Source organism: Mya arenaria, chromosome 9, assembly GCF_026914265.1.
Source record: "Mya arenaria isolate MELC-2E11 chromosome 9, ASM2691426v1".
In the NCBI taxonomy this organism is placed as follows: Eukaryota; Metazoa; Mollusca; class Bivalvia; order Myida; family Myidae; genus Mya; species Mya arenaria.
The window spans coordinates 13,713,821-13,726,880 of record NC_069130.1 but is presented as its reverse complement, the minus strand read 5'-3'; the positions used below and the strand labels follow the sequence as shown (position 1 = coordinate 13,726,880).

At 34.0% G+C, this 13,060-nt stretch overlaps 1 protein-coding gene across 1 annotated transcript; it reads left to right on the top strand.

The window, feature by feature from the left end:
- The first annotated feature begins 11,305 nt into the window (after positions 1 to 11,305).
- LOC128203764 (uncharacterized) lies at positions 11,306 to 12,833 on the top strand. Its single transcript, XM_052905305.1, has 2 exons — positions 11,306 to 11,630; positions 12,465 to 12,833. The coding sequence occupies exons 1-2, from the start codon at positions 11,370 to 11,372 to the stop codon at positions 12,684 to 12,686; spliced, it is 483 nt and encodes a 160-aa protein (XP_052761265.1). The 5' UTR covers positions 11,306 to 11,369; the 3' UTR covers positions 12,687 to 12,833.
- Positions 12,834 to 13,060: the final 227 nt, after the last annotated feature.

Below are 13,060 nucleotides of genomic sequence, written 5' to 3'. Positions count from 1 at the left end.
TTCAGCATTCTGCATAATTTATTGTTCAAATTCTGTGTTTAAAAACAGTTATTCATCAATACAAGTAAAATCCACACAAACGCCGATTCGGTTATTGTTTCCATCGCTAATGTGTTGACGACTTCAAACATGTATTTTATAATACATGTACTTTTCATGTCAAGGGAAGTAAATCTTACAAACAATGAAAACGAAGCAGTCCCGAGCCGTCTGCATTAAAATTATTATTACTTTACTCGAGCCTGAGGGAAATGATCGAGTAATCAATCACCAATATTTCCACTATTCCATTCATATGCATGAAATAAATATCTATCGTCCACAAAGGCACATGGTAGATGCATTTTCTCCTACCAATTTTTAATGTTTTGCTACAACTCATTTGGCACACTTACCATGACGTGTGTAGTTATTAACATTTTAACCAACAGTTGACACTAACAGTGTCCCGGGATCACGAAGACACCAAACCCAAATACACTTAAAGTTTAAGCAGAAATCAATTAAATGTCGTAAAAATAATTTTATTTGCGGATCATTTAGAACGGGAGGTAATAGTGTGCTCACCGTTGGTCATTCGGAGCTCCTCAGACATTTTTTTATCGAAAACAACCTCGGATGTATATGGACGGTTTACATACGCAGAAATCGGTATGTTTAAATCCACTACAAGTTGATGGCGTATTAATTTATTTTAGCGGTTAAATGAATGAATTTACTTTTTGAAATTATTCTTATGTTTGCAATATAACACCTCACTGGCAATCAATTTAAACTTATATAAATTAATTCATGATACACACTACATTTTATCGATGATAAATTTAAACAAAATACGGACTACTTCCACTGATGTACCGGCATACATCCGAGCTTGTTTTCGATAAAACTGGCTAAGGAGTTCCGAATGATCGTTGGTTTTGCTAGTCAATTTCCGGTTTCAAATTTTTCGTTTCTGCATTCTATTCTTTTGAAATTTATTATTAATAGTATGGGTGATAAAAGATGCACAAACAATACATTTTTACCTTTCAAGCATGCAGAATAGAGGTAAACTTGCCGAAACATGCAAACAGTGAAACCCTGTATACTCAATATATACCCTAGAATGAAATGAGCTGAATAAACGGGCTCGGGTGGGGAAACCGGAATATAACATAGAAATGAAGGATGTGATTGAATATAGAAGAATTTACTTACATATTGAATGGACGTGGAAAACATTCGTTGTTTGTAATATTTAATCACACTCTAAGTATGTGTTTATTCCTTAGTATTTATTTGGCTCCTGGGCTTGTCTACGTATCTCATATTATACCATTATATGTCTGTTCGAGTAAATCATCGTTATTATAAGGTACGGGTTAAGTAGGTGACCCGATATGGGAGATTTAGGGCAATGGAAACCATATGATAAATCCAATATCGGGCTACCTACTAACCCCGTAACGGATATACTACGTCGACAACCTGTTGACATGTGTAAATTGTTCAATTATTTATCGGAATCGGAAAATAGACGCCATTTTGGTACGATTTAAATTTGGTGACCCAATATGGAAAAAAGGGGTCATCACGTGACCAGTCCTGGACCAATGCTGTTGCGTCATTTATGTTGGGGGTGTGTTATGCAAATATCGCCCTACGCGCTATAATTCGTATTGTGTTTTTTTCTAGATAACTTAGTCACGGAGCACATCCTTAACGTAAGCTGCGTCAGCCAACCACGCAGAAAATACAAACTTCTAGTTACGCCACAATGGAAAACATCGAAACAACAAATTATGGTACATGTAAATAAATAAAACAAGAACTTTTAAATCATTTAAACTAATCTTTGAATTTTGGGTAATTTGGATTCATATTTCATACTTGCTTTGTGTTCTATGTTATCCACACCTCTTCATAAATATTTGTTTTTCTTGAAGCCTGTGTGCCTGTCTGGTGTTCCGCTTTTTATGAAGCTAAAAAATTTACTCTATGTGTTGTATACAGTGTTAGCACTAATTCAAGGTTGCTTATCCAATACGTCCTTCTGACCAGTCTCTTCCAGAACTTATTCGTAGAACGGTTCAAAGCATATCTTACATATAAACAATATTTCTGATCATTTTCAGTTCCCATAGGTGTTGGTGTGAGCTCTGGTATTGTTTTAATAGCGGTGGTCATTGTGGCAAGCCTTATATTCATTAAACGGTAAAACGTTCAATTACCTATTTTTGATTCAGCGCAAACGCATTTAGAATAATTGGATTACTGTCTTGTTGTTTAGCATTTGATCACACCTACAAAAAAGTTTGCAATTGATCGAAAAAAATATTTGTATATACGAACTTATTTTCTTGACCTGTCCTTAACAATATAATGTTTCTTGTTTTGTATTGTTAATTGCATATATCATTGCATTTTAGGAAAAAGCTGGAGACAAATAAAGAGAATTATACCCATGACATGGACACTCAGATGAACACAATGACGAACACGACTCAGGGCATTGAGCATGCTAGCTCTAGATATAACTATGCAAATAACGTGAACATTTCAGAAGCGTACACGTCTGCGGACTATGAAAATGTTTTGCAGTCTAGTGACGTGGATCCAGCCGAAGGAAATGCTTGTGCGGAAAACAGCCATTACACCCCTCTTTCTACAAATCGTAGCCCACATGAATACGAGAAATGTAAACCAGATAGGCATGGAAACCAGGAATGGAAATAGATTAACGACAGTTCCTGTTCACACATAATATTTGCTCGATTAATACAATCACATTGGAAAACCACAATAAACTGATATAGCACATCATACGACAACGTACAACGGAAATGTTTAAATGTGTTACAGATGCAGAATCGATATACGCCGATCTCGGAGAAACCTGTTTACAACTTTTGCAATTCAGCGTATAAAATAACTAGGACATGTTTTTTACATGGCCATAAAACAATAAAATAAGTTAGTTTGCACATATAGATTGACGTAAAAATTGTCGAAAGACGTTAACGACACCATCTGCAATATCTCAGCCACTTTTAAATACGTATTCTTCAAACTGTCGGCGATGTTGGTTCCAAAACATTTGTATTTTATCCATTATTAGAGAGTTTAGAGTTTATTTCAGAAATACAATAAAACACAATTATGCATTTAACACAGTCAATGGCCAGTCAATCTTTAAATCACAAAATCATAAATTGGTTTAGCAATCAAAGTACCAAAGCACAACATAAACATAGCGAGAGGAAAACAATAATATTATCCGCAATAACTATAGGCCTTTTCAACTCAAAAGATTTTAATACATACATCGATAATTTTCTGTTTACATAAGTATTTGAGAGGTGAATAATTCTATAATTTTAATCATTTTTGATCTTGAATAATAATATTTTTCTATGTAAGCTTTTTATATCAGTATATAATTAACATACAAGAACAAATTGATTTTCATCTTCTAGTAACATTAATGACATTTACTTTTCGAATAAGGTATAACACCTGGTTTATGCCATCTTCTAGCCTCTACCTGTAATCTTTGTGCAGACATCCTTTATCTTGACAATGCAATTATATAATAATCAATATTAACATTTTTTTTAGATAAGTTGTATTGTTAAAATCAGCAAATAGCACATTGGTTTTATTTCTGGTAGATTCTATTAATTCTGAGCGCAAATTATATATAAATATATCAGTAACTCTGTGCTAAAAACATTCAAAAAGTCTTAAAGTCAAAAAGCATATATATATATATTGTGTGTGTGTGTGTGTGTGTGTGTGTCTGTGCGTGTGTGTGTGTGTCCGTACGCACGTGTGTATATGTGTATGTGTGTGCGCGCACGTGTGTGTTCCTTTGCTTACCTTTGCGCCATATATAATACACCACGATATATCTCTAGGTACTTCAACATCTTTTCCATCAAACTGGCCATGACAGCTTTTTTGATGTTTATTACATATTTGTGGAGAACTATTTACAAATGTTAAAGTTTAACACTGAACACCTGATTTTTCCTCCTTTCATTATTACATTATCTGATAATGTAGACGGACATGTTTTTAATATTTCAGCTATAAGCAGTTATGTATAGTATAAGATCTTATTATTTCCTGACACGTCCGGTCACAAACATTGTTAACAATCCATTTGAAATTCCATTATAAATCCCATTTAAAGACATTAGATACATCGGTGAAATAACTCCAATAACCAAGACCTTAAGTTGGTATGATTATTTATTTTAGTTTTATTCTTTACTATACCATTCATTGATGGAAATTTTAAAAGTCTGCGTTTATTTGCTTTACCGAATATACACTATTAAGAAAACCCTGTGTGTTATGTATTGACATTTTTGTTAAATATTATATTACGGGAAGAACCCATTAAGGAATGTTTAATCTGTGTTGTTATTTTCTCCATACGTTTTTACCAAACATTTTGATCAAAAGATCGTTTTTACTCGTTATTCCTTTGAAAATCTTTGACAAGAACATTACAGTAGGACTACCGAAATCGTTTACATTTTTCAACTGCAAATATAATATTTTTATAACCTAACATGTGTTGGTAGCAAATATAACTGACTACTCTAATATTTACCTCATTGTATATGGTTATTGAATATAAACGTGATAATAACGAATATATATATATATATATATATATATATATATATATACTCGTATATGTATATCTATATATAATAGATAAAATACAACCTGTCGTGCTATCTTCAGAGAATAATAAATAACTGTTTCTGTTTTTGTGAAGTCAGAAAAAATGGATTTATTTATTACACGAAGATGAAATTTCTCGAACCACAGATATTACGTATTTAAACTGGAACAACTCAGACCTGTACGGTCTGTGTCCCGCACAGAATTAACTTCAGATGGAGTTATTGCAAGACTTAGCACCAAGGTAGGTACATTTCTTTTGAAAATATCTTCAATGGCCAAACAATTTCTTCTTTAATGATAAGGCATTGTGAAAAGTTCTTAATTTAAAGACGTCTTTTTCTTAACAAAAGTACAATGCAATATAAATCTAAAAACAATTAAATGAAATATGTTGAAAAAAGCGAACAACAAGTTGTTAACGTTCGTTGATCATAACAATGGTAAGTATAATTCAAATTAGGCAAAAAATAAGAACTTCAACATGAAATCCGTTAATTGGGATTGCCTGGCTGCTAATGTTTTTAGTAAACAACGTATGTCATTAACGATGGCAGTTAAGCACGTGACCTCATTCCAGCTTATGAAACCGAATAAAGCTAATATGCAACTGTGTTTTAATAGTGATAGCATCAATAGTCATTAGGTCATCAGAGCGGCTGATATACAATTAAGCAAATTGAAAAAATAATACAATGTACATAGTAATTCAACGTAACGCAACAACAATAACACCTTTCAATGACAATTGATTGACACTACCTATGAAATATTTCAAAACGTATGATATGGAATAAGACCTTGCCTTGAAATAAACATAAAAATAAATACAAACACAAGTACAGACAATAATCATATAACGATAAATAAAAAACATAACAAATACAAACAGAAATCATACGAAAGATAAATCGACATTAAATCAATATAAAACAGAAACGATTGAGTAAACAGAATATAGAGTGTGTATACCACGAGATAAATTAAGTCATAAATGCTACGTCGGAAAGCAATATATTGCTTCAAATAAAAAGATTAAACAAAGATAACATTCATCCTTTTAAATGAAACATGGCACAGTCTACGCCGCTTACAGAGCCCTGCCTTTTGTGTTTTTACTAGAGTTTGATTGAGAGTTAAGTTTCTTAAAACACTTCGACAAACCTTTTCACAAAACCGCCGCCTAATGTAGCACTATCAAAACATTTTTGGAAAGAGGTTTGTCGAAGTGTTTGAGGAAACTAATCACCAGATCAAACTCTGGTAATAAAACGAAGGCGGTGCTCTTTAAGCGGCATAGACTGCCCTTTTTATTTAAAATGGTTAAGAAAAAGAAAAGTTATCTTTGTTTTAAGCCATTATACGAATAAAAATACTGCCTTTAGATGTAGCATTTGTGACGTAATTTATCACGTAGTATACACACACTGAGAATACAAACATAACAAAGATGTATTGTAATTTAAGGCCTTCAGTCCCAAATAGGAATGAAAAAGCAAAGATAATGCCATGTAGAATAAATCAATGCTGCGTTAATGGATAAATCATAATACTAACATACAGAAAACTTATACAAATAAAATAGTGACTTTCTGTAACTTTTCAATAAAAGCATAGCTGTTAAAATCAGTGTAGCTTTATTCAAATCACGATTACTGCGGTATTCTTTCCTTTTTACATATGTCTTAACATTGCATTTTGAAAAGGCGAAACAGGACTTGTTACTATTTTATGACATTATTTTTAAGGAGAACTGTGTAACCATACTATTATCTGCATAATGCATTCAAATAACTATAAGGCTCATATATTACATAGTCATATACAATATTAATGTTCTTTTCAAAACAAATGTGAGCATTTTCCTAAGACATTGCGAGATGCGAAATGGTGTTTGCTTAAACGTTTTGACTACTGGGCATGCTCCTGCAGTTTTCATTGTATTATCATATTTTATAATTACCCCATTGCTCATTTTCTAAATGGATCATAAATTAATTATTGAATATGTGATGAATGAATACATATACATCACAATTAAGTATTATAACCACATAGTAGAAATGATATGTATCTTCAATATTATTAGTACTTCATAGTTTAAAAATAAAGATTTTGGTACTTGTGACCTTTCATAACCCGAAATAGGCCTATTTTAAATAGATTAACACTCACTTTAGTAACATGGTCAAATAAGCACCTCACTAATGGTATCATTACTAGTTTATTCGCACAAATGAACGAATCAATGTATTTTCGTCAAACTGTTCATCATGTTTTTTTTGACAAACAAGGTAATAAATGGTTCACTCTAATTCTGAAGGACGGCGACAGGGCGAAGTACAAGTATGGATTAGCGAAGTTGTTTATGAAGTACAGTCTCAACAGCAAAAAGACTAAAGTGTTCCATGCGGTTGACTCTGTCTTTACTATAAAAATAAGTAGATGCATGACCGTTGGGATAGTATATGATAAAACAAACACCATTGCTACGAGGCCCATCATCTTGTTAGTTCTCATTAGCCGCCTGTTGCTTCTGGAAAATGTTGTAGATGAACTGGAATCCATGTGTTTTATGTGACGTCGAAAAAACAATATTATTCTTGTATAGCAAACAATTACCACTGTACTTGTTAGGAATGCGATGAAAATGTAACCAGCATTGAGGTGCCTGATGGTTTTACTTTCCTTGTTAATTACACAATATCCCCAACGATCAGTATGCCTGTTTACTAAGGCAAATAGAGATATTAGAAAAGACACCAATAGTATCGTGATATACAGGTGCGTAGCTTGTTTCGCCGTAAATAAGTCCTTCCCTTTGGTTGTTTTTCTTTCTCTAACAAATGCTGTCAGAGCAGTAAGCGTGCTTGCAAAAGAGAAGCTCATTAATAACACTACGTAATGTATTTTACACATAAAAGATGGCATGTACATGTTCCACAACAAATGGGTGTCCATCACAAAACTAGGAGCACATATTAGTAATGACAGTAAATCGGAGACAGCTAAATAGAAAATTGTCCAATCTGTAACAGACGGCTGGGTAAGCTTTCGATGGGCGAATAAAACCACGATGTTACCTGTGATCCCTAAACAAAATGACGTCACAAGAAATGACGTCAGAAGTAATGATGCCCACGAGGGAACTTTCGCTACAAGGGAATCCGTGTATTGTTCAGCCGTAGACATATTTCCGACGAGATTACTGCTAGCATGGACTGTAGTGATGTTCATCTGCGCGGATGCCCTTTGCAATGACCTGGTTATTAATGGAAACAAAAATAAAAGGTATACATTGGTCAATTCTCTAATTGGTCATCTAACGTCTTTGCTAAAAATTTAATGACGTAAACAAATATAATTCAAAACGTCAGTCATATCTTTACCTGTAATTCAGTAGTTTGTGCATCATTTTGGTGGCGATTCATGACAATTTTGTTAAAATCGTAAGACAGGACGTTGACTTTTAAAACAATTTCGATAAAGAAAACCCAATAAAAGCAATGTGGTGCAAATAAACGTTAAACGTTAAATGTGTTTATTTGATTAAACGCCTAGTTTTATGCATTATATTCAATGGCGTTGTACAATACATGTATACTCTATATATCCAACATAATATTTGAGCATATTTTGATAAAAGACAATATAAAGCAGTTAAACAATAAGATATTAAAACTTGCAACATTCATTATATTAAAGTTGACTAAAGTAGTAATATATGTACATCAAGTTAAATCATAATTGGTCAAAGCAACCGATAAAAAAACTGCAAAAAAGAAACTCAAAGACGCTAAAAAATTAAATATAATATCAGACATTTCTTATCCGTGTCTGTTTTAAAACAAGTCATAAAACTGTGTAAAATAGTGAGTTTTGAGGTTTTTCTTGAACACATCTATAGACACTGACTGCTTAATATACAATAGCAGATTATTCCATAGTTTTGGTCCGATTGTGCAAAAACTTCTATCGTTAAACATTGTTCTCTTGTCGAATGGTACATCATACTTGATTCCAGGGTCACTAGCTGATCTTAATCCTTGTTTACGACTTACACTCTCAGCCAATAACTCAGTCAAATAAGCGGGATCCCTACCAGTGCCACAGTCTAACTTAACTGTCAATGTCTTGAAATTGATTCTAGCCTTTATTGGCAGCCAGTGCAGATCATAGAGAGCTTGCTTGGCCCGTCATATCTGCCTCGGTTAAGAACTAATTTTGCGCACATATTTTGGATGCGCTGCATTTTGGTTAACTCTATCTCAGAAATACCATACAATATAAGGTTACAGTAGTCCAAATGAGAGATAACAAGTGAAAGTAAAAGGATTTCGGTTGCAGCTCTGGTTAAATATTTTCTTATACATTTCACCCTGAAAATGTTTAACATTGCAGTGCGGCATTTACGCTTCACGTGTTCCTTAAAGGATAAGGTTTCGTCAAGAAAGGCACCTAAGTAGCTAATGCAGCTTTCTTGGTGTACAGCATGACCAGCAATATCTATATTTGTAGTGACACATTTATTAAGTTGAGCCTTACTGCCAAACATAATGAATTCTGTTTTGGAAGTGTGCATTTTTTGAGTTGCCTTTAGGCAAACTCTCTGGAGTCATGTTTGATACCATATTTCAGAGTTACACTTTTTTTCGTGGACCCCTTGATTCAGGTAGAATGCCGCGCTGAAAGAAGTTCCATATCTATCATGTTTTCCACATGCATAGTTCAATTATTATGTGTGATGTGTCTTAATAAATCATTTATTGTGCGAGTCTGAAACTCGATTATTTGCATTTTGGTCAAATGAAGGTATTAAAAATGATTTATCCTGTCTCGTAGTAATTTATGCTTTTACATATTGTCAGAGGGGGTGAGCGCAAGACTGTGTTAAGTGTAAAGCAATAAAGAATGCACAGTCTTGCGCTCACCCCTCTGTCAAATTGTGCAGTACCGGGTAATAAAAGTAGTCCATTGAATTTCCCGCCAGCTTGTCAAAACGCGCCCAATTCTGTGGTACTTCGGCTAAAAGTAGTCCATGAATGTGAAGTTTCGGGCGTGCTATTTTGTTATTTCATTAAAATAAACGTATGGAAATTAAAAAAATTAACGTCGAGAAACGTTTGTTATCATAAGTGATTTATATACAATTCATTTTGAATGTTCGACTAAAATATCGCGGAGGAATCGTCGCCAGCTTCTTCAAACCACAAACTATATCTGGTAAGTAGCCAACTATAACAAATTGTTTTTCCTTCAATTTCTTATTGTATGTGTTGAGTATTTTACAATCATAGCAGTGCACTGTTATTTTTATCTTGTGACATATCTGCACATTTTACAAAGCGTCCGAAGTCAGTCATTTTTCAAAAACTCTGGGCATCGTTCAACAACACCGGAGCCTGCCATTTTGTAAAATCTCGGCCCTCGTTCAACAACAACGAATCGACAATCAGCAGTTCCGTTTGCATGCACTTGAATATATTGTCATTCATTTGAGTTTTCTTTTTATCGTAGGTTATTTATGTTTGATGTTCTCTGTGCATTTTTAAACAAACCATTTTTGCACAAATTACGTAGTGTCAAGGGGACGCCTGAATTCGACTTCGGAAAAACGATCCGTCTTCGTTCATTTTAGCATGCATGGAATAATTTCGTAACCAAGTCTTATGTTTATCTCGGGTTATATATGTATGTTGTATTCCGTGCATTTCTACTTAACGTTACTCGAGTGCGCATGCTAAATTTAGGTTATCATTTTACTGCGCTATTCGCCCCCACCACCATTATCAAACACGTACATTTGGGATTTTTTTTATTGATGTTCACACTCACAGACATGTATTGAATTGACATATTAAAGACTGGTTAAAAATCAATTAACATTTTGTTTACATCAAGAGTTTGATAATCAATAGTTTGAGGTGTTTGGAATATTGGATACATTGTTAAAATATTGTAAAGCAAGTATTTGAGAAGCACTTGTGACTTTTTTCATCAAGTGTTTACATCACACGTGTTTGAATATTGGAAACGAGATTTTAATTGTTAAGTGGGTGTTTGATCAATAGTTTGATTTTAACTTTTTCATTTTTATTGGTCGAGCTTCTTTGATTCTAAGTCCTTTGGACTGTATTGAGCACAAAGTGTATTCTAAGTGTTTTCTCAAAGTGTATATTTTAAATTTTACAGAAATGTTAACCACATCCAAGATTATGTGTTGCAGGTCAAAGTTCAATGTCACAAAGCTTAATTGTCATATATTCTACTAATACAGCTAGTGACTTCATATTTGGCATGTAGGTGTACCTGATGGAGCCACCAATTTTCAGTGGTAACATTTGAAGGTCAAGGTCATCCTTCAATGTCAAAGGTCAACTTTTGAACTATTGCAGATACAGAATTGATACTTGACATGCATGTGTATCTCATTAAGTTGCAGATATTCATTTGTAACATAACACAGTCAAGGTCATCCTTCAAGGTCAAATGTCAAATTTATTTGTGACAAAACCCTTTGGGCGCATTGGTGTTTCAACTACACACTTTTATTTACCATCGCAAGGGTTACAATTTGACAGGGTAATAACTAACGTTTTTTTTGTGTGCAAATTTAATGCCCCTTTACAGGCAGACAAATGTTGGCATACATAAAAGATGATTGAAAATAAGCAATCAAAAACTTCTTTATGCCACATCAAAGATGTCGATGTTATTTCTCCTTGCAGGACAGCGTTGCCACTACAGTAATGGTGAATGACAAAGAGGTGAATGTGCGGACTATTACGGTGGAGGACCGTACTGGGAAGGTGAAAGTCAGCCTGTGGCGCAACATTGCAGCAGAGCCTGTGGTGTTGGGGGATGTTGTTGCCATCACCAATATTGTTGTCAACAGCAAGAGATATAACAATGAGGAATCCCTGTCGTCAACACAATTTACAAAGATAGAGGTAAATGCTATATCTTTGAACATACAAACATACATGTACTCGAGCAAAAGTTCCTTTCCAAATCCTCTGATCTACCTAAACTATTTGCAATGCACAGACTTGAATTTTAGCATGAAGGTGCATCTCAATGACCGACACATTTTGAGGGGCCACTTGTCAAGGTCACATTCAAGATGTAAAATTGCCATTAACTTTTCATCCATTTGACAAACTTCATATTTAACATGATATTGCATCTCAGGAAGCCGCTCATATTTTTAGCGGCCATGTTAAGGTAAAGATGTCCCATCAACATCAAGCGTTTCATTTATGAAATGTTTATACTACCCCTGGCAATTACGCATGCAAACTATTTCGATAGTGTATTTGTCCCATACTCTAACTTAAAAACTACTTGAAAGAATTAAAGGAATTGAAGGAATTTGATTGAAACTTGCAACTTAGATAGCAATTTGAAGTTGTGCACTTTGCAAGGGTTATAACGCTTGGTCAATTTGTTGCAGAGTTATCTCCCCTTGTTCCATAGTTTAATAGTGTAAACTTTGTCCAGAGCATACTATGACAACTACTAGATTATATTTGATAAAGTTTTAAACAATGGTAGAGCTCAATTAGAGGAAGTACAGTTTACAAATACCATAACCCATGTTTGCTTAATGACAGAGTTATTTCCCTTTGTTACTTTTTCTTGTCCAGTGCATAACTTGAAAACTACCGGATGGAATTTTATATACTGCATACAATGGTAGAGCTCAATGAAAGGAAGTGCAGTGTACAAGAACCATAACCCCTTTATGCTTAATAACGGAGTTATTCCCTACTTTATTTATATAGGTTACTGACATGCCAAACACCGAGATGACGGCCACCATTCTAGGACTTGACCTGGGTGATGTGGAATCCCAGTTACTCACAGAACAGGATGGAATCTTCAATGTATCAAACGAAGTGCTAGTTGCAGCCTTTCAGTGTCAGTTGGAAGACATTACAGCCAAACTACCAAAAACACTGAATTTCATAGCCAAAGGACAGTCTGTGGTCACCTTTAATGAGTGAAAAATCATGTTCAAAGTTTATAGTTTAGAGATGTTTACTTTTCATACACTGGAGCATGACAGTCTGTGGTCACCTTTAATGAGTGAAAAATCATGTTCAAAGTTTATAGTTTAGAGATGTTTACTTTTCATACACTGGAGCATGACAGTCTGTGATCACCTTTAATGAGTGAAAAATCATGTTCAAAGTTTATAGTTTAGAGATGTTTACTTTTCATACACTGGAGCATGACAGTCTGTGGTCACCTTTAATGAGTGAAAAATCATGTTCATAGTTTATAGTTTAGAGATGTTTACTTTTCATACACTGGAGCATTCATAGTGTTGCCTGTTATATCATTCCATCACCAAGAATTACCAAGAATTGCTAGCTCT